This window comes from Copidosoma floridanum, unplaced genomic scaffold (genome assembly GCF_036245765.1).
Source record: "Copidosoma floridanum isolate Cflo_tuat_1 unplaced genomic scaffold, Cflo_Japanese_pri ptg000019l, whole genome shotgun sequence".
NCBI lineage: Eukaryota > Metazoa > Arthropoda > Insecta > Hymenoptera > Encyrtidae > Copidosoma > Copidosoma floridanum.
Genome location: NW_028321896.1, coordinates 7,865,221 through 7,888,578, shown reverse-complemented (window position 1 = coordinate 7,888,578; position 23,358 = coordinate 7,865,221). Strand labels below are relative to the sequence as shown.

The window sequence follows — 23,358 nt, the reverse complement described above, 5'->3', positions numbered from 1 at the left end:
GTGTAACAAAACGGAAATTTGTTAATTTGAATGAACAAATCCTACGTCTATTTTTTTGGCTATTTAAATGACATCGTCTCTATCATGAATTCAAGTGACCACACTTGGTCAAACCAACGAGACCGCAGTACCTTATCCAGTCAAGTTGCACGTAAGGCGTCATAAATGTAAATTTAAGCAACTTTTTACTCCGCGTGGATAAATGTTTGTCCAAACGTGAAATCATTTTAGAAAAATTTCAATTCCAACCATAAGCTATACAATCGTACGAGCGACTTTTCTACGACAACGACTAATCTTATCGCCTCTGGCCAGTGATCTCTCGGACGAATATAGTAAAAAAAAAAAAAAGAAAAGAAAAAAAAACACGTCCACCAGTTGCTCCTCAGTCGAACCCGTAGCTTCCCAAGATGCTGATCGTTTTATCGCTCGGCGCCCTATTTTTCGGCCTCGTCCAAGCCAACGACGGGTCACCGCGTGTCAAAACACCACTAGGCGACGTACGAGGGTTCTTCAAAACGTCCGAGCGCGGCCGGGTCTACGAGGCCTACGAGGGCATTCCTTACGCCCAGCCACCGATTGCGAGCCACAGATTCGAGGTATGTATACCCAAGGAACACAATCCAATGGGTATTTTGGAAAAAAAAAAAAAAAAAAAAAAAAAAATGGTAACTCCTGATGTCGCTCGCAGCCCCCAAAACCCATATCAGCATGGCTCGGCGAACTTGGGGCGACCAAAAAGTCCCACGATTGCTTGCAGTACGACCACGACCCGGACTTTGTGACGAGCGAGCACGTGAAGGGCTCCGAGGACTGCCTCTACCTGAACATTTATGCCCCTCTGCGCCATAAAGGCGAAACCGCCGAGCTGCGACCCGTGCTCTTTTGGATCCACGGCGGGGCCTTCATGCACGGCTCGGGGAACCTCTTCGGCGCCAAGTACCTGGCGGACAGCGGCGTCGTCCTCGTGACCGTTAACTACCGGTTGGGACCGTTGGGTGAGTATACAGGCGAGGTTCCCCCGTTGAAAAGCCGAGCTGTTGACGAACTTTGGGTTTTCAGGTTTCCTGAGTACCGAGGATAAAGTGGTACCGGGTAACATGGGCCTGAAAGACCAGAGCCTGGCGCTCCGGTGGGTGCATGACAACATTGAATGGTTCGGGGGTGATCCCGAGCGAATAACGTTGGTCGGTTTGAGCGCGGGTGGGGTGAGCGTCCATTACCACTACCTGTCTGCCCTGAGCAGGGGCCTTTTCCGGAACGGGCTCTCCATCAGTGGTACTGTTCTGGACTGTTGGGCCCAGACGGAGAACGCGGCGGAAAAGGCCCGGAAACTGGGGGCTTTGATGGGCTGTCCAACTGTAAATAACAAGGAAATGATCGAGTGCTTGAAGAGCCGATCGGCGAGGACTATTGTTCAATCGGTGAAAAGTTTCATGGTGGGTGCTACCTCCAACCGTGGGCTAAACCATTTTTTTTTCCTTTTTTTTTTCTGGCACAGGGACAAAAAATTTGGTAGAATCAAGAGTACACATTTACTACAATGGTTGTTCCCAGGAAACGAGATCTCTACTTTGACACAATTTTTGGATAAATGTTTTGCAAGCCAAGACAACTCGAGACTTTAAGAAACATATCGTGTTCTTGAAACTTAGTTAAATTAAACAAATTATTATTTTATTTTTGGTATTGATCTCGCCCAAGTAATGTTGAAGTTTCTCTTGGCATACTGTCAATGAATTTTTATTGTATTTTTTTTATATAATTTTATAAAAAAATCACAATCAATGTCAAACTTTAGCCCTGGCTGTACAATCCGTTCACTCCGTTTGGTCCAGTCGTGGAGAAAGGAGGCGACAAGCCGTTCATCAGCCGCCCACCGATTGAAATACTCGAAAGTGGCGATTTTTTGGACGCCCCGTGGATAACGAGCGTCACCAGCGACGAGGGACTCTATCCAGTGGCAGGCAAAGTCCATACTGACAAAATGATTATTTCTAAGATGTAAAATGTGTCCCCAATGATTTTTGCTCAACAGTTTATTTTTATTATTAGAATTTGCCACCAATGACCGACTTCTGAAGGAGTTGGATGCCAATTGGACGTCCATAGCACCTCACTTATTGGATTTCAATTATACGGTACCACTGAGGTTGCATGAGGAGGTGGCTATGAAAATTCGGGGACATTATTTGGGCAACAAGCCCATCAACCGCGAGAACGCGAGATCAGTGACGAAGATGGTTGGCGACAGGCTGTTTGTCGTTGACGCGGAAAAAGCCGCCAGGATGCAAGCCAAGGCCAACAAAAGTCCCGTGTGGTTCTACTACTACAGTTACAGAGCAGCCCAAAGTTTGAGCAATGCCCTCAGTGGAACCGAACAAGACTTGGGTTCGTTGTTTTATTTCAAATCACTAGTATTTTCATGCGAGTTGTTTCTCTCTGAAAAAATATTTTTTGCTGTGTAAATAATAATGTCTGTATACGCTATAAAATGAACAATTTAAATGGTTTTGAAATATTCATTACTTTTTAAAATATTTTTCAGGTGTATGTCACGCTGATGATGCATACCTGGTGATTGAAAACCATCGCGTAGTGCCGACGACGACGGAAAGTGATCGCGCAATGCAGGCAGACTTGACCCGATTGTGGGTCTCATTTGCTGAAAATGGGTAAATATTATTTAATATCTTTGTACAGTACCATTGATTGATAAATTTTTACGACATTCTACATTTTTTTTTTGTTTTTTTTGTTTTTTTTCAATAATAGCACACAAGCCTTTTCTCCATCGTGGAGCAAAGTTGGCCCACTTGACAAAAAGTTTAAATACTTGCACATCTCTGAACCAAGTGAATTCAACATGGATGGTGATAAAAATTTTGGAGACAAATACTTTTGGAATTCGATAAACTTCGATGAAAACGTGTTAAAAACGTCAAGTTCAAAAAATGAACTGTAAATATTTATGAAAATGTTTATTTTTTCATGATATATTTGTAATAATTCTTTTATTTTATTAAGAAATGATGCATGTATACATTAATATTATTTTAAAACAATTGCGTATTTCTTTTTTGTAATATGCTACGCTATTTTGCGGTAATTCATATTCGAATTTGAAGACAGCTTGAGAATGGAAATCTATGGTTGAATAAAAAAAAAAAAAAAAAGTAGTGTTACGTAAGCAAAAGAGTAAAAATAAGGTCTCACAGCTAGCAAAAACTGCCATAGAAAATTAGATAAATAAGTTATTTCTAAAATAAATTATGACTCAGTACTTAGTGTGTTAATCACTGCAATAAATTGTTTAAAATATCAATAAAATTAATAAACTCCGCTATGCAATTATTAAATCTGTTAGATGATTAGATATTTCTTATGTTTTAGTAGTAACGGTAGTACTATATTATACATGAATAAAACATTACACATAAACAAGTGAACCAATGTGGAAAACTTGTTTAGCAATGCTAAAAATAATTTTTAAAAATGTAATTAATTTGTGGGGATCAAAATAAATTCGTAATTAAAGCTTAACGTTTGTTTGTATTTTAATTGTAACGCTTTTTGGTTTAGTAATCAATAAAGTATTAAATTTCTATAATATTTACAGAAAATCGTCAAATTTCAGACTCTGTAATACACTTGAATCTCTCATACTTTTATATAAAAATAGAGACCACGTTCGATCGCTATGCACTGTAGAAAAATAGTAAGTAACATCAAATAAACAGTTCCCGGAGTGATGCATCTCATTTATCATCCACTACTAGCTGATAAGTGCATCATATCTTATAACTTCCTTCCAATTACACAACTTGATCCGTTTGTCAATATGTAAAAAAGATATCCACACTTGTAAACTAGACCCGAGACTTCTATTTCAGATTTATTCAGATAATATTAGCTGCCATAATGTAGTAACATCCAATGAGATACTTTTGTTATTATCTCTAGCTTTGATAGTGGGAAAGTGATATCGGATTCGCGCCAAAACTACGTCAGCTCAAATTTTTTTTTTTTCAGTACTGTTTGGTTGAGGGACGAGATGGCAAAGACGATGCTCGTCTTTCTCGTATGGTTGGTTACTTTATTCAGTTTTGTTTATTCGAACAGTGATGGACCTCGTGTTAATACATCACTTGGTAGTATCAAAGGCTATCACAAAGTGTCTGACTATGGACAGATTTACGATGCCTATGAAGGTATACCCTACGCCCAACCACCAGTCAAAGAGAACCGTTTTGAGGTAAAATTTATTTTCGATGGATGTATTTACAATTTATGCTAAATTGTTATTTTTTCCGATGAAAAATTATTGTACATGTACATTAAATTGATTTATTCCAATGCGAACAGATAGAAAGTAATTTTTTTCTAATAATGTTTTAATTCAATTACAAAATCATCACGTAATCATGGGGAAAAAATAGAGCGTATACTGCGCAGTTAATTGATTGTAAACGCTATTGTAAACTGCCTTACATTACTACATAATATTTTTACGCGTGATCTAAAGTACTATAATAATAATTTAATAAAAATAAACACAAGGTTATGAAATAAATGTATTACGATGATCTGAAAATGAGAACTTGTGCAAGCAAGTAATTTTTTACAGTATTGTCCCACTAACCTTTCACTCTCTTGATCTCGCGTACATAATGATAAAGCAAACTAGTGTTAGGTATCATGAAAAAAAAAAAAAAAAAATCGTGTTATAATGAAACGAAATTATGTTAATTATATAAAAAAATAGAATAAATGTGAGACAGTTTAACAGTAAAATGCAAAAAAATTTTATTTTTCATTTTTCAAGTATAGAAAAAAGAATTAAAAATATCAACAAAATAACAAATAACAGATATAAGCCCAATGTTATCAAGATAATTTTTTATGGTAAATAAAAATAAGAATTTGTGCAATCACAGTATTTTTCACAATATTGCACTACTAACCTTTCACTCTGTTAATCTCACGCGTAAAAAAAATAAAGCAAAATATTGTTACCTTTAACAAAAAAAAAAAAAAAAAAAAAATTACAATGTAATAAAATAGAATCATAAATATCATTAAAAAATGAAATAAATGTAAGATTGAAAAATTATTAAAAAAAAATTTTTATTCAATTTTTAAATATAAAAAAAAAATACAAGTAATAAAATATAAACACAATGTTGTAAAATTAACTTTCCGTGACGATCAAAAAATAAATATTTTGCGGCATCTTTCACAGAATCGTAATACTAACCTTTCAGTCCCTTTATGTTACTAGTACATATTAGTATGTATAGAAAACTATTGTTATTTTTTACAAAAAAACCTTAAGATAATAAAAAAATGTGTAAATAGTTAAAAAATAAAACGTATTTTAGATAGTTCAATAAAAAATTAAAAACAATTTTTGTTTATTTTTAAGTATAAGAAAATAAAATCAAAAATAAAAAACCATGCAGTTTGGAAATTTTTTTTTATTCCTACAGTATTTCCGTTACTTAAAAATCATTAATGTCCAACAGCCTCCAAAACCCGTAGCAGCATGGTCCGACGAACTACAAGCAACAAAATTGCCCCAAGAATGTCTGCAATACGACCACAAGCCATATTTCGTGCAAATCGATCGCGTCAAAGGATCCGAGGACTGTCTCTATTTGAATATCTACGTTCCCGATCAAGGTTACAGTAATTTGAGTTTGCCTGTCATGGTATGGATCCACGGTGGTGCTTTGACCCACGGTTCGGGAAACAACTTTACAGAAAAATATTTCATTGACAAAGACACCATTGTCGTGACCATAAATTATCGTGTCGGACCACTAGGTGTGTGTACATAGATGATTTTGTCATTTTGATAATGATAAAGACCAATAAAGAGCTGGAAAATTTGTAGGTTTCTTGAGTACCGAGGATAACGTGGTGCCAGGAAACATGGGATTCAAGGATCAAAGTCTAGCTATCCGTTGGGTACACGAGAACATCAAATATTTTCGCGGTGACCCCAAACGAGTAACATTGGTCGGCCAAAGCGCGGGAGGCGTGAGCGTCCATTACCATTACTTGTCACCCCTAAGCGCGGGCCTCTTCAGCAGGGGTATATCTCTTAGTGGTACTGCTCTCAATTGTTGGGCGCAAACGAAAAATGCCTTGGAAAAGGCCCAAAAATTGGGGGCTCTGATGGGCTGCCCAACTGTAAATAACAAGGAAATGATCGAGTGCTTGAAGAACAGCTCCGCGAGGAGCATTGTTGAATCTGTCAAAGAATTCATGGTGATACATTTTATGTAGATTAAAAACTTTTTTCTTTTTTTTTTCTTTTTAATTCCTCTGTTATTGCTACCAAAAATACGTTGGTTTTAGTACTTACTTTACGTGTATACGAATAATTTCGAATTACCTCTTTTGTTTGGACGTATAACGGGCATTTTTTTTTTTTTTTTTTTTATCATATTTTACTGATTGTATGCAATAAACACATACACGTTTTGTGTGAGACTCCATTAAAAATAGTTATATTAATATCTTTTTCCTCTTTAACATTGATATTGAAGTGATTATCAGCTTTGAAACATTCCAGAAAATAATATAAAATGATACAAACGTTAGTAAATTCTGAATTTATGCACGAACAAAAAAAAAAAAAAAATTGTACTTAAAAAACTAAATTGTCTACTGATTAACATTGCCAGTTTACGTGTTTATAATATTACTTGGAAAAGTTCTTCTGTATGCTTACAATTGACATTAAATTTATTCATAAAAAAATCACTGATTCATCACATTGTCACCTCATAGTACAAAACATGATTTTCCAGCCCTGGCTGTACAATCCGTTCACTCCGTTTGGTCCAGTCGTGGAGAAAGGAGGCGACAAGCCGTTCATCAGCCGCCCACCGATTGAAATACTCGAAAGTGGCGATTTTTTGGACGCCCCGTGGATAACGAGCGTCACCAGCGACGAGGGACTCTATCCAGTGGCAGGTAAGTAAAGTTTTGAAAAACTTATGATTTTTAGAAATAAAAAAAAAAAAAAAACCAAAAATAACGTAATTTAATTATAAATTTCCAAGAATTTGCGCTCAACGAAACGCTTATGGCAGAGTTGGATAAGGAATGGGAGTGCCTAGCTCCAAACTTGTTATATTTCAATCACACGATATCGGAAACGTCTCAAGACATGATGGCACTAAAAATTCGACAGCATTACTTGGGACACAGGCCTATTAATCTGAAAAACATAAGAGCAATCATCCAAATGTTTGGCGACAGGCTGTTCGTCGCTGACGCGGAACAAGCCGCCCGGATGCAAGCCAAGGCCAATAGGAGTCCCGTGTGGTTTTATTATTATAATTATAGAGCTACAACGAGTCTCACCGAACTACTTAGCGGCACAAAGACAAATTTCGGTTTGTTGTAAAAACATTTTTACATTAATTATTCGTAACGTTATTATTAAATATGATGAGGAAAGGAAAGTTTTTGAAATGTCATTTATTAGGAAAATGTTAAAACTCAATAATACATATATATACTACATTTAAATCGTTTGTTAAAAAATTATTATATAAACTTTCTGTTTTAAGTTAAAATTAAAAAAAAAACCAATGATTAATTAACAGATAAAACAAGCTTGCTTGAACTAATGATAAATAATATTTATTGTAGGTGTCAGCCATGCAGATGATATTTTATTTTTGATAGAGAATAACTTTGTCCAGTCAACAGCTACCGAAAAAGATCGAGAAATGCAAGATGATATAATTTTTTTGTTGGCTACTTTTGCTGACAATGGGTGAGTCGACATCTTAATTTAACTGCCAACATGAACAAATGTTCTTTTCATTAAATTGTTTTTGCTTTTAGAAGACAAATTTTAACACCATTTTGGAAAAGAGTCGATTCTGCAGATGATTATTTTCACTATTTAGAGATTTCTGGTCCAGTTACATTTCAAATGACTAACTCTTCCAACTTGGGAGACAAAATGTTTTGGGAAAGAATTAAAAAAAATCTTAATTTGACGTTACCAGTGAAAGACGAATTATGACTTATTTTTTGAGAAATATATCGAACTCCTTTCACAGTTAATAGTAATATGGGGCTGGAAGAAAAAAAAAAATTATATGATACGTTAAAGCATTGTTTGAATTTATTGATATTTTACATATTAGTATTATAGTTTTTTAAATTATAAAACAACGTGTAATAGTAGTATACGATTAATCTCAATTAAGTAATCTCAATTTTTTAGACTTTGTTTTTCACCGTTAGATTTTATACGCAAAAAATATTTAGCTTATAAATTAATTGTAAACATTAAAAAAAAAAAAATAAAAAAATAATACCTTAAGCAATAGGAAATTTTTAAGTGGTGTTAAAAAAAAATTAAATTAATACTTTTTTCTACGTACCATTATGGACCTAAGGTTAAAATCTTCGACGGAATTTTGGCGTGCCTGTTTTTTATACAGCTTAAAAACTCCTACTGTATCCCCGAAAGTTATCTGATCACCATCGTTGATTTGATAATTAGACAGAGCTCTCAACGAGAACTGAAAATAAACAAATTATTTTCTTATTAACTGAAATTAGCAACAATCAAACAGTATGATTTCTGTATTCCAATGACACTATTTTCTCGTCAACGTTTGTCTCCTACAAAATTTATCTATACATTGTGGCCTTACACGCTGATTGATAATTAATCTTTGATGAATACAAACTTCACATTTTCTTGGTCAAATACTTACGTTATTTATACGTGTTTTATTGCATGATTCCAAGTCTTTGAGAAATATTACTGCACCATCAGATTTTGCTTCAATTTGTGCGTGTTTTCTTGATACAGACTGTAAAAAATAAAATAAAAAATCATTTCATGTTATCAATGTAGGGTGATATGTGTTTCAGTGAATAATATCACTGCATAACTGTTAAACCCAAAAGAATTATATACAAAACCGCAAACTTATACACATCTCTTCACCAGAAAAAAAAATTGAAAAATTAGCAGCTTTAAGTCGGTAATTTACTGCTCTATTTATTTTTATGTTTAAGTATTCTGCGTGATGTAAAGTTAATATTTTTGTTGATGCGTTGAAAAATGAATTACCATTTGTTTTGCCATTGAAGATTAAGTATAATTTTTGTGATTTGTTTTAATTTTGACTGTATCTATTCATTAAGTATAATAGCTTAGTTATCAAATCACAATTGTTTATTGAAACTAACAAAAAAATTATTATTATATTAGTGTGAAGAAAATTTTACACGTTGTAGTTTATTTTATAAGATATATAAAGTTCATCGTGAAGAAAATATTCATGCAACAACAATAATGTCTGGAATATTTGATACGAAAATTTTGTTGACATTCATCGCATAAGAACGTGATCCAAAATTAAACTGATGCAAACGATTTTTAGCTTGTAGAACATACCCCATCTTTGATTGCTATGTCACACTCAGGATCTCTTCCTATTGTCGTGATCCCAGGGAATACCGTGTATATTGTTTCTTCTATGGTTAACTTAGCTATCTAATTATTAAAATATAATATTAAGTTTAAAATTTTATATCGTGAGAAATATAATTTTACAAATTTGATCTAACAGGTTTCTGATCCTTTTGGACCTTTGTTGAACTAAGCAGATGTGTGGCTGCAAACTCATGTTCATTGATTTCTTGAGTATCCGACGCCATTATCAACTATTTTTCACTGTCACAGATTCACTTGAAAAATCAGAACTGTATAATTTTAATGTCAAAGGAAGAAAACGATTGAGAAGGATAAAATTTTTAGTTCATAAAAAGTAATCGTGAGGCGAAACTTATTTATAGCTTGAAAATCGTAATTTTGACGTGGTCATGAGTGAAAAACTGCCTAGATTATTCGGAACAGATGTCTACCGGTAAAAACAAAGTGGTGAATAAACAGTCCAACTAAGACTGACTAAAATCCTTTGTAGTTTTATAAAGTTTCGATACCTGGAATTTTAAATCGTATATTTCATAAGATTCACACACAATACTTTTCCAAAACAAGTAATACATTTATAATTCTTATTGGTGTGTATAAGTGTAAAAACAATAATTATTGTCAATTCTTCATTGAAAAATGCATGAAAAAGTGGTCATAAATTATTATGGATTTTTTTTTATTTTTTGGGAATTTTTCTATACAATAGAAATAGCTTCACTTGTACGATGATGGAGAAAAGTATGAATTGCCAAGTTAAATCAAATGATATTGCTCAACTCGTTAGATTTTTCACTCTAAAATTCCTTAACTTTTGTCAATCAATAATAAAACTAAGAATTTGTCGAGTCATCAATCATTTTATTTGTTAGAATAATTAATAACTATAATATTTAAGATCAAAGGAAGTTTTTTTTTTTAAGATAATTTAATTGTTATGTCAATAATTTTAAAAAACGTTTATAAAAATCATAATGACTGACTTTATCTATATAGTAGTGAAAGATAATGAATTCTTTATACGAAGGATATGGCAGATTGGATGCCTTTATTAAAATTACTTCAATCACAAATGTTCAACGAGTATCATTCTGACTATGTCAACTTTATACCCTCTCGAACGGCTGTATTATTGACGTCATTGACGCAGTTTCCCTCGATTTCGCTGTCGTCACACACTTTGCTTACTAATATTTCAAGCGAAGGCCTTCCAACAATTTTTTGATTGTAACGATAAGTAAATTAAAATCAAACATTCGATAAAAATACAACTTTGAAAAGTTGGTTAAGATTTTTAAAATTTAGAAAAGATTTTTTTAACATTTAGAAAAATTTCATTATTTATTGATAGCTGTGATCAAATATTTAAAAAAATTGTATGGTGGGCCTTATTGTTTCTTAACAGTCTTTGATATAAATTAATGAAATAAAAGTATCCAATAAATTGTTTTCTCTTGAAAATAATTAATTAAATCATATTAATTATCTATGGCATTTTATTACACTATGTAATACACAGCGGAATTTCAATACTAATATGCATAAAAAAATTTATTATTTCTGTATAAATATCACATTGTGAATAAAAGTCATGATAGTGGAATTATACGTATGTTAGATGTATAAGCATCTGTTGTTTATTTAAACCGATAAACTATAATGTTTACATTAAAATATCATATCCGGGTGTGATAGTAAAATGCCTAACGATATATAACGATGTACGTGATTGATTCACGCAAATATTTTCCGATAATTATTATTAGCTGCCGATATCGTTATTGCTGAGGTAAAATTGTAAATCTGATTCATTAAAATCCGTTACGTTTCTGAAATATTAAAGTACATACAAGTAAATCACTTAAAATCTTGAAAAACAATTAAAGCGAACAACGTCAAACACACCCACGCACTCCACCAATATAAACAAAGCTTGAAAAAAAAAATTTTTTTAACTCAGCAAACGCTGATCAAGATCTTCCCTTTGTTGGCTTACGATTTTTTCCCTCTCGAGTTTTGAATTCGGACGTAGAGCAACAGCGTGCCCCGGAATTTAATGCCGGCGTGGATGCGTAATAGCATTGGGTTTTCTATTTTTATCCGTAAAAACACGTATCACTGTTGCTGTGATTTTTTTGCGGGTAGCATTCATTTGTGCACGTAAAGTGCATTCATCACTTTTACGGGAAGTCGGGAAACGTGCGAAGTTTGATTTGTGACGACCTTCTCTGCGTCAAATCTACAAGTGCTTTCTCCCTAGAAATGTGTGTGTTTGAACTGTACCTTGTTTTATGGAATTAGCTGTATTTTATAAATTTATCAAAACTTTATTTGCACAAAACGTTGAAAATACCATATACGTGATGATCACACAAAAAATATTACCATTTGAGTATGGATTGAAAAACTATAAAAAATAAAATAAAATAATGATAATTAAAAGTTAGCCTAAGTATACAACACCAGTCGTACGTCTCGTTGTCCATTGCTAGTCATCATTCAGGCGCGAAACAACACCTGCTGTCCTCCGCGCTAATCAGGCATTCGCACGTACCATGTAAGTACACAATGGGCCGATAACGAAGACCCGATAATGGCAGGATAGCTCGTACGAATTATTCGTAAATTTCTTAACAATGCGGTCGTCTATTGTGGCATCGAATTGTAGTAATAATAACGTACATGGTGATGCTGATGCTACCTAATTTTATTGTGTATGGTGTTTTTTATAGCCAGTATGGACTTTTAAATATGATCTGGTATTTAAATATAGTCTGGTTTATAATATTAAACAATAATTTTTTTTATTTAAAAATAGTTCTATACAGTTTTATCACAGTGTATTTTTATGAACATTTAAAAATTACTTATTTACACTTTAAACTTTATTTAATTCCTCCTTCATAATGTAACACATCATTTTGCTGGAAAAATTTTTTTTGAGTACTAAGTCGTAAGTATCAGAAAAATAATATGTAAAACAAATAATGTATTACATTTTTTAGAAGGACATTATAAACGTAAAGTATTTGTCCAAGTCAGTATTATAATGAGCAGATGAGCAAATTGTGATATTGTCGAGAATTGAATATTAGGACGGCATCAATATATATGTACCTTTCCGTTTATTTACAAGTTAAAAAGAATTACTTTCTTCAAGGTGTATTAACGAAATAATTTGTTGGTACGACGGTGTAAAGGCTCACTTCGGAGAAAATAATTTACAAACAACTATAACATACAAGTGCACGCCGTCTACTCGGTGAAGTTCGCTAATTTGTCAAACAAAGCCACTTTGCTAACTAGTACTATTTTAAAATCCGAGGGAATCTTGTTTTCCTCCTGCGGGTGGGTTCATCTCGATTAGTGCGTCACTTAAGAAACGTGGACTCACGCTTATGGAATTAAAGGAAAAAAGGGCACGTTTAAATACTGTAAAATAAATTTACTGATGGATCCTGTGATTCTAGTAATTTTTCGTGTTTCGATAAATATTGTTTAATAAATAAATTCTTAAGTCATCGCAATCATTATCAATCACAAGTATTAATTATTATTTTTTATATAGTAAATACTACATGATATCCTGATAATTTACAATAAAATATTATTAATTAGAAACGAAGCGATCTTATTTGAGGAATACTTTGCGGTAACAAGAATCGACCTAAAAAAAGATACAGTCAATACTTCCATTTATGTTCTTGTTTTCAGATAAAAATGTACACGTGTCACTGCAGTCGGTCTATCGCGTGGGTACACATATACGCAGGACTTTTATGTCCAAAGGCTTGTTACGATTCTTTCGATCAAATGTAGTAGCAGCTCCAAGATCGTAAATTTTTGATGCAAGCATGATTTCGTAGATACATCTTGACACGTGGAACTGGTGTACTTCAACAAGTGTGGATAAGGTAAATTCTGGCAGAAGTAGTGCTTGGTATAGAAACATTTTCCGGATACAATATACCAAACATAGCACAACCTTTACTATTCATAACAATATTTTTCAACCCTGTTTTGCAAAAATTTATATTGTGATCTAAAATTAAAAAAAATTAACTACTTCCAGTTAAAACAATTTTCACTCACTCCAAGTTTTATATCTAAAACCTGCAAAATTCTTATTGTTTTTGGATAAATTTGTTGTAAATAAAAAAAAAATTTTTTTTTAATGTTATTCGTATTATACTCTTAGTCAACCTAAACATCCGAACGAAGCTAAATATAATCTCAAACGACCGCATATCGCTAAGTCGGTAAGTAATTGAAAAACTGAGTAGAATAACAATAGGTTCAAGTTAGCTCGAGCGTTTTATGAAAATAAAGCAATTTAAAGTTGCAATCGCAAAACATGAGCATGTCGAACTTGCCTAGTTTTATTTTGATGCAAGGTAATTCTTCCGCGTAACTTTTTTTCATCCAACCCGTGACCTCGGTTTAAACCGTTTTTTTTTTTATTTTAAGGATCGGTAATGAAAGCTACGCTTTTGACTCTTGTTTCTTGATCGGATGCGACACAGAAAATATACAGTTGCGATCGCTTGGGAATTGCAACTTTCAGCTGTACAGCGCGATCTTTTTGTTTTATTGCACCACCAAACGATTTACAAGCTCCTTTTCAATGATTTCCGGCTGAAATAAATAAATTTGAAAACAATTTCAAGGGCCGATCAAATCTGTACCAACAAACGAGGAAAACAAAACAAATCAAAGCAACGCTCAGTTCACCGTAATGCCAGAAGGGTCGCGTGTAAAAGGGGGGAGGTAGGGGAGCAAACAGTTGTCAGTGCGACTGGTGTCTCCAAAGTAAATATATGTAGGCGTTCGTTCATACCGAAGGGAAGAGTGAGGTCGGAGGAAAAAATCGCGCAGCCCGAGAGCTTTGGCCCTCCTCGCGCACACAATGATGCAGGCGTGTGTAGGGGGATGTCGCACGCGTTTTATAGTAGGCAGAGGAGAGCAAAGTAGCGAGTTGTCGTGGGTGTCGGTGGGCTCGGCTCCGCGCGTAGGTACGCACCCACACACGTGTAGACACGGGGAGTACTGTTTTCCCCCCTCGCGAAGGACTATATAAAGGTTGGCGCGACTCGCGGCCACCCCACAGATTTCTCTTCTCATTCGAGTCCGCGGTGCTCGCGGTAAACTTCACTTACAATCCGCCCTTTTGGCTCGCTTTGTCACTATTGTCCTTCTCTCTCGTGGTTCCTGTCTTAAGAAGATCTGTACCTTAGCTTGCGACTGTCACGTTGGATTGTTAATTTTTTATTGTATTTTTTTTACATTTGTGGCTGATCTGGTTTCGTTGTGGCCGAGCATCTAGGATCGATTGCCGCTTCTCGTCGATGTAGTTTTGTGAGTCGATGAATAATCTCATCCTTTTTTCTCTTTAACATTTCTCTGTTGCAACTCTACATCTTTTCAATCGTTTGTTTTGTATCGTTGATTTATAAACAAAAGCCTGAGCCATTTATCACTGGTAATTATAGATTTAAAAAAAAATATTTTAGGACAGCATGATTCGAGTTTGTCCATAAAAACATTTTTTTATTTAATTAAAGTAATTAACACAATGAAATGATAATTTGATAATCATTTAGCGTTAGGACAAGATCATTTGTGATTGTGTGGATTTTTTTCTGTCTGAAGCGTCAAAAAGTGTTACTGCTAGTACAAAGGCGATTTTTTTTTAAGACTCTAGCCAAAACGACATATTTGCATAAAATATTGAGAATGACTGTTAGATATGTCTTTATAATTTGAGTTTACTTGTTCATTATCATTAACATGATGATTTAAAAAAAATTTAAATAGTATACTTTTATAATACCAGCAGATATTACTAATTTTTTTTTTATATTAACGCGACAATTTTATAGAAATGAGTTTTACTTTAAATTTTAGTTTCAATAAAATTTAAATTGGTCAATTAAGATTTATAAACAAATTTTAGTTAAAATTTTTTTATCTCCTTCACAGTGTAATGAAGAGTAATAAAGTATTAGCGCATAAATAAATTCAACCACATTATTTTCCATTTAAGAAATGTGTGATGTCAGAGTAAATTAAAGTATAAATAATGTAAATAATTTTCATAATTTGTAATACATACACATTGATTAAATAGAGTTTGGAAAAATATTTATAATGTTAATCAAGCGAAATATTACGTTTTCATTATCATTTTGAACATAAACTTTACTTTAGGTAATAAAGTTAATAGCTATGAAATATTATGAGATTATAAAAAAAATTTTTTTTTTCATCATAATCACAATCATGCTATTAGTATCTATTTAAATTTACTATTTATAAATAAAAAAATTAGTTGCATTTCTTATTTTTTTTTATTTTTATGTAGGGTTGCACTAAAAATTAAATGGATAGTATCAACAGAAATGAGGTAGTTTTGTAAAAATAATTTAGTTTTTAAATACAATTAATTACAAAACTATTAATTTAGTTTCTACCCCTGGGTGTATTTATCATTTGGGGTAATACCAAAAATTGAATTGGGTTTCGTATCACTCGGGGTTCGTACTCACTTTTTTGAATGTATTACCTTCTGTAAATTTTAATAATTATTGTTATGTAAAAGATGAGATTATAAATAAAAAAATACTGTAATCTTATTAAAAAACGTGTGAAAACCTAATGACTGTAAATATTTTTTTCGATATTTTATTTATCATAAATACAATAGTAATGCTAAGTATAAGATACTACATAATATACTATGTAACATACAATATAATATTAATATAGTAAGCTTAAAGAACGTAAGTGGCGTCTACTCATTTCTTTCGAGATTGAAAAATATTAATGAATATACATCAATGTTCAATGTTTGATTTTTTTTTTAGAATTAGCTCGCCGTTATGATATTATTTGGACTTATATTTAACACATACAACTTACACATCATTTTTTCAAAGAAAATTACAGCACATCTGTAAAACAAAAATGAAAAAAAAATTTGCCATAATGTTGAAGAGGAAACTGTGAAACTTTGGTCAAATTCTGTTTCAGTATATCAATACATAAATTAAATCTGAAAAGTTTCAATGAACGTAAATATTTTACGTTTAATTATAACTAAAGAGTCCTTTAAAACAGTAGATAAAGTTACCAATAGAAGTGCCATAAACATTAATTTAATTTTTTTTACAAGCCAAAGTGTTATCCACTAACTTCATCGTAAAAGTGAACTAATTTTAACTTCAAATCCTATTAAAGTTGACAAAGTAATTGAGCTGCTCCGTATGTTAGCTACCAGAAGCAGACGTACGATAATTTTATTTTAATGTTATAGTTACGATTTCGTTGATTTAAAATTTTAATACAATTCAAAAAGCATTTATGTTAAAAATGTACTTATTGACAGCCTACTAATTTTATATCGTTATTTCGCAGCTTACAGTATGACTTTTAACAGTGGAAATATTGACCAAAATTTTACTAAGTTTTTCAAATGCTTCGTATGGTTGTGGATTAGTGTTACTTTTCTTGCTACGATGGTTTCATCACAAGATAATTTTCATCCAAATGGTCGTTTTGGAAAGCGTGAAGATCCTTTGGTAACGAAATACAAAGGTAAGCCAAATTCTTCTTGTGTAAAAATGTCAACTTATTTCAATTAAACATAAAATTAACAAAAGAGACATATTTTCACAAGATTTTTTAAAGAATAAAATATTTTTGTTTTACAACAATAGTTATGCAACAAATAATAATAATAATAATAATAATAATAATAATAATATTAAACCTGTTATTGAATTTCTAAACATCAAAGAGTTACAATATTATATCAGTGTTATAGTAAATAAATAAATAAATAAATAAACAAAAGACTTAATAAACTTATGTTAAAAAATTAACTTGTTAAATGAATAACCAAACAAAGTAAAAAGAAAGACTGTCAATTATTTACAGGGTTTTTGATTTTTTTTTTATGCTCTTTTAAATAATATGATGTCTTGAGTTTTTTATTAATAAGTAATCCAATACGTAGTGGAAAATTTGTATGTAAGTGTAATGAAATTGAAAATTTGATTCAGTAGTTAATTAGATTTTTAATAAACTAGACGCTTTGCTTGATCGAATATATCATGACTACTTTCATTGTTACTTATTAATTTTTTTTTGTTTTGTTATTTAATGAGCATATCACACAATTCGGAGAGAACAAAATTTCATTGGCATACAACATACTACATGTTACCTATGCAATCATTCTATTGCTGCAAATTGCGTAATTTTTATTTTATTTAAGCATAAATAAACAAACTTCAATATTTATTTAAACGATTGCCTTAAGGGCAGAAACATAAAGTAACGGTTGCCGAAAAAAGGGTCCGAAAAAAATTCTTTTTATCAATGTAAAAGTTAAAAAATAATTTTTTTATGCTGTAAAAGGTCAATATTTTCAGCTCAAGCTTCACAGAAAATACTCTTGCCTGTCCATACATAAATTCTAAAAATAAATTCTGAATAATCCGAACTGTTGGTCACAGCAAAACCAAGATCCTATGTATATTGGATCTCGTATTCTGATTTCAGCGAGTGCCATTTCTCCGCAAAGTCCCAGTAATTCAAGCGTCTATATTTTTGCCTCCATCCCAGTGCGACTAATGACAAGGTGTTTGCACGTGCGGTGCCGCTTTTTACATGTTCTCTGAGTTCGAATGCACCCATACGTATGCATATGTATGCTCACATACGTGGATTAATTAGACTCGCCCGCGCATTGTGTTCGCACGATCGGGTCGCTGGAGCACCTTGACGTGTGACGAGCAAACATATACGTAGGTACGAGAGTGTGGTCGGTGGAGAAACCAAATCCCTCTGAATTTGAAGTCATGTGTGGGCAAAGGGTAGCTAAAGGAAGGGCCCGAGAGGAACTTAGTATATAATTAATTGTGGACTCGAATGCGGTGGCACTGCACGGGATGGAAAGGGGAGGACTTGGTTGGCGATTTTTCGCAAGTATACCTGTGACCCGCAATCGGAAATCAATTTTGTCGTTCAATGAAGGGGTGTATTTTTTTTTAATTTTTACATTTTAAGTAGAGCTAAATGCGATTTTCCTTTGATGACGATTGTATGATTGTATAAAAATGTTTTGATGAATTAAAAAAAAATTTGTTACCTGTGTCTGAGACTTTACGTAATTTATTGACAAGTATCACAAAATTTGTATTACATACCTATTTTTATTCATCCTACAATAGTAATTATGTAAGTTGTTTATATAAATCAGATTTTAAACTTTAACACGCGTATAGGCGATTCTCATACCATCTCTCGTGACTTAGTATCCATCCATCGTGGTAAAAGACCTCTACCATTCATTCGGGAAATCTACCTCTGATATTTATTTACCGCTATTTTTTTCGTTCCTATTTTTCTTTCGATGTTTATTGATAAATCTAAGTTTATTCGATAGTACCTTAAAATTTTATTTGCTTCTTAACATTGTTATTTTTGTTCTTGAAGATATATTGATAGAGTGTCTAGAACTGATATCTAGGTATCGATGAAAATATAAAAGAAAAATGTATTTAAAAAAAAAAGTCTAAAAAATCTATATAAAATTTAACTATCTGACTACGATAGCCACAACAATTTCATTTTAATTTTTTTTACGAACATTAAAAAAAATGATTTTAAATAAAATGTTTCAAAATATTATCATACATATATACATACAATTTTGAAAAGTCCAGTAGATATAATATTATGAAAGTACTATTTAAACAACATATCATTAATTTTGATTGGTGAACATGCTAAACACTTCTGGTTTTGTTCTTTAAAAGTAATACAAAATTGTATATTAAAAAAAAATGGACGTATGGAATTTATCAATGTAAAAAAATCAAACTTAATAATAACTATAATTACAATGTACGTAGAAAATAATAAGAATGTGAAAGAAGCTCGTCTGAATAAATTCACTCAATATCGTGTATTATCTATTTGGTTTTACAGCAACAGTATTTCAAACGGGTGGTAGATTCGGGAGAAGTGATACTAGAATGAGTAAAAATTCAGCGTCCGAATCAAAGTTTATTGTGCCAAGGGTTGACCGTTTGTATTTTGGCAGTCGCTATGGAAAGAGATCAGATGGCAACGAAGGAACAAGAGCCAAACTCTTCGATGCATCAATTGACGAACTCACTGATCATATGGTGAAACAGTTGTTGGAGGATATGCAGCTTCTTAGAAAATATTTATGTGAGATTAACCGTTTGTTTTCTTTTTCATTAATTTTAAATATTTAAGAAGTTTTTTGGTATTTTTTGTAATCTAATTTATATTTATTTGCGTGCATATTTTTAAATTAAAATTGTATAATTTTTTTATCTAAGTTTTAAATAAATAGGTTGCACGTTTAATAAATATATAAACAAACAACTAAACTCTGCAATCGATTAAGTGTTACATACTTATCATAAAATAATTATTATGAAAAAAAAATTATCAGTATAAAAGTAGGTAATTTTCGTGTTTACTAATAAATTATTCTCAAGAGAAAATCTTACAAAGTACTCTGAAAAAGTAATAACTAATTACGTACAACACAAGCTGACTTTTAATTTTTTAAATTTATTCTTTCCTTTCTTTCATACTTATTAATTAATTATTCAATATTTTTCAATGCATACAGGATTTTGTAGTTTTATTATTTAATTATTAGTTTATTAAACTGCATCTTAATTTTTTACATATTTTAATGGTATGGATTAATTTAATTATAAAATTTATCATATAAATAAAATAAAATTTAACAATCATAGTAATTACTTAAGCCATGGTTTTTTATTACTTAAACTTGCTTTATTTATAAAATAATTTACGTATAGTTACTTTGAATTTAAAATAATTTAATAAAACTCTTTTATTAAATTTCTTTAAGGTAGTTATCGTGAAGTTTCATCTTGAAAAATTAGCATTTTATTTTAGTACTGGAAATTCAAAAAGCTTTACAGGTTTCAGAGAAATTGGGTTGTAAAAGTTTTTTGCCTATTAATAGTCTCTTTTGGAAATATCATCGTGAAGTTGCTGTTATTATATTATCTACATTTTTACTTTTAGCTCTGTCATTTCTCTCTAAATCGTTCTGAAATATTATCACTTACAGTAGGAAAAGAGTTACTCCTAATATAAATTTTGTGATTTACTACAAAAGAAATCTTTTCAAGTAATAATAAATTAAATAATAATCAATTTTTTGTGTAATTTATAATTTCAAAATTAATCAGTGTTTTTATCTTTAAATAAAGAGTTGAAAACATAACAATTTAAACTTTAGTTTAAATTGTTGCAATAGTTTTTTTTTATTTCTTAAAAAAAAAAAAAAAAATTTACTGATGTACTATTAAAAAAAAATTTCTTTAAAATATGTATAAAACATAACTAAAAAAATGCGTGAAGGGCGTTTAACATTATGTATGAAGTTTTCTACACCATATATAAACTAGGATCTTAATTACATGAGTCAAGCCACAGTTGCGTCATTAGAATTAAATGACAATCAAAAAATTTTATTGCATAAACTTGAAATTTTTTACACATGCATGGAAAAAAATGTTTTTTATTTATAAAAAAATAATTCAAAAACCTCCACCTTATTGTGCTACATTATTTGTATACACATTTTGTAACATGACAGCTACTACTATTTAGAAAGCAAGCGCCAAACATAGCAGTACTTGTACAGAGAACAATGGTAAACTTTGACTCTTTTTTTTTCTAGACTCGAGAATCTGTTACGTGCGAGGCGGCTATTGCTAATAATGCACCCGAGGATGGACGGACAGCTGCCGCGTTAGAAAGAAGACAGCGCCTCACCTTCTATGGCGTTGCGAAAGAGGTTTTCTTTCTTTTTTACTTCTTCGACTAAGTACTTTTACAGTCCATATAGTTTTAGCTAAGCATTTTTTGAAGTTAAGATTATAAAAATGCATATATTGATGATGTTATGTGATGTAATGGTGAACAATATTTTGCTAATTTTTCCGTAACAGAGTAAGATTCGTCGGTGAATCAATTAATTTTTTTTTATCATCATGTTTGTACGATTGATTTTACTCATTAATTATTTTTTTTATTGATAATACATTCCAATCATTTTTTTGGTGCAGTTAAAAATTTATTTTTTAAAAGTTTGTATCCCCACAAACTTCATATTTGTATAATGGATTTAATAAAACGTACAAATCTTATTTATCGAAAAATTTATTTTCATTTCAACGCAAAGGGATGGCATCAGTTCTCTTTAAAAGCAAACACACGTTTACGTACTCATCACGACGATATTGTTAATTAATAAAATATATATTATTCAAATTTAATTACGTCAAAGGTTTATGTAAAAAATTATAATATTTAATAAACTATGAATGAATTGGAAAGAAAAAAGATGTAAGAACAAGGAAAATTTTCAATTAAATTATTATCGATCGTATTATACTCATCCTTATTCAAAATCCTTGATTGGCCAACTCTTTCCCGTGCATGTTGTGTTGTTTGGTTGCAGGAGATACATATTAATCATCAGCCATACGTAGATAGACATTATGATATGTAATCACAAGAAAAAATTGAAGAAAAAAGGAAAATAAAATTAGAAAATTCAAGTAAAATTGTATGAAAAAAGAAAAAAAAAACCGTAAGATATATTTATCATTCCGATCGTGTATTTCTCTTAATTTTCAACCTTCCTCACGTACCAGAGAGAGTTTTCGCCGGGCTGGTACGACAAGCGCATACAGTATACTCTTGGATGAGGTTGCGCAATGGGCTTTGTGTTTCTGCGATTTGCCGGTGCGCGAAATCACTTCCGCTCTCTGTTTGCTTTTTAACGGGTGCTTACGAGGTAGTAATCTGATTTGTCAAGCCGGTAACTGTCGCAATGACGAAAACTGTGGATGCACGTTGTTCAATTACGGCTTACGGCCAAGGAACATTATGTTTCGGGAGAGATAAAAAAAGTATTCGCGTAATTGCTGCTGAGTGAAAGCTTGTCTTTTCTGTCGAAAAATCGGCGAAGCGATTTTGGAAACATGAGGTCTTATAAATAATGTAGAAAGGTCATGTTTAGTTGCTTTAATTGGGGTTTGAATCAGATTGGAGGTAACGAGAGCTTGCATTGTCTACATTGTACATGGTCTCCCCCCCCCTTTTTTTTCTTTTGAGAATATGGTTGGTGTGAAAAATATATGTGTTCTGGATATGTTTGGACTTATGATAAAATAATATGCTCGTACAAGGTATAGTTGTATCTCAAAATTTTATTCGAGAGCTGCTTCGGGAGGTTGTATACTTTGGTCAATTAAAATGTTTTTATTGTAATTTTAATTTATCTTCATGTTTGTAAATTATACAAAATAATTAATAACATGGATAAACACATAATTGGTACAGTATAATAACATAAAACAATTCATAATACTTTAAAAATATTTTATCGTTTTTCGTCATTCACACACAGAAAAAAAAACAGAACTCCTTACAATGGAAAAATTAATTATTTAACGATTTTAATACATCAGTATTATTTTTTTCTCATACCAATACGAATCAGCTCTGATTTGCTAACAACAAACTCAACGTATGTAATTATTTATAAAAATGAAAAAAATAGCCTATTGGTTCAGTAAAATTGCATTGTCATTGCAAATTCTTCCTTCGTAGAGAATTCTTTTTTTTTTGTTAAGCACATATTGATAGATAAGTTATGAAAAATAAAATAAACATCAACAATCTATCTGCACAAAAATTTCAACGATAATTTTTTACTTCATCAATACATACAAATTTTTTGATAACAGTATTACTTTTAACGTAATCAATTATAAAGACATAAAATC

General features: G+C 31.6%; 4 protein-coding genes across 4 annotated transcripts; 3 read left to right on the top strand and 1 right to left on the bottom strand.

The window, feature by feature from the left end:
- The first annotated feature begins 410 nt into the window (after positions 1-410).
- On the top strand, positions 411-3,137 carry LOC106639293 (venom carboxylesterase-6-like). The gene is made up of 7 exons (XM_089592538.1): positions 411-599; positions 692-998; positions 1,063-1,439; positions 1,802-1,967; positions 2,056-2,391; positions 2,549-2,675; positions 2,776-3,137. The coding sequence occupies exons 1-7, from the start codon at positions 411-413 to the stop codon at positions 2,963-2,965; spliced, it is 1,692 nt and encodes a 563-aa protein (XP_089448664.1). The 3' UTR covers positions 2,966-3,137.
- Positions 3,138-3,940: 803 nt separating this feature from the next.
- LOC106646205 (venom carboxylesterase-6-like) lies at positions 3,941-8,334 on the top strand. Its single transcript, XM_089592652.1, has 7 exons — positions 3,941-4,255; positions 5,526-5,826; positions 5,897-6,273; positions 6,819-6,984; positions 7,074-7,409; positions 7,669-7,795; positions 7,867-8,334. Exons 1-7 carry the CDS (start codon positions 4,055-4,057, stop codon positions 8,048-8,050), a joined length of 1,692 nt encoding a protein of 563 aa, XP_089448778.1. The 5' UTR covers positions 3,941-4,054; the 3' UTR covers positions 8,051-8,334.
- Positions 7,991-9,939, bottom strand: LOC111642798 (uncharacterized). Its single transcript, XM_023389231.2, has 5 exons — positions 9,616-9,939; positions 9,443-9,541; positions 8,754-8,852; positions 8,415-8,555; positions 7,991-8,104 (listed from the first exon to the last, which is right to left on the bottom strand). Exons 1-5 carry the CDS (start codon positions 9,703-9,705, stop codon positions 8,045-8,047), a joined length of 489 nt encoding a protein of 162 aa, XP_023244999.2. The 5' UTR covers positions 9,706-9,939; the 3' UTR covers positions 7,991-8,044.
- A 6,961-nt stretch (positions 9,940-16,900) lies between these two features.
- Positions 16,901-21,478, top strand: LOC149374526 (uncharacterized). Its single transcript, XM_089593266.1, has 3 exons — positions 16,901-17,074; positions 19,475-19,720; positions 21,243-21,478. Exons 1-3 carry the CDS (start codon positions 16,903-16,905, stop codon positions 21,278-21,280), a joined length of 456 nt encoding a protein of 151 aa, XP_089449392.1. The 5' UTR covers positions 16,901-16,902; the 3' UTR covers positions 21,281-21,478.
- Positions 21,479-23,358: the final 1,880 nt, after the last annotated feature.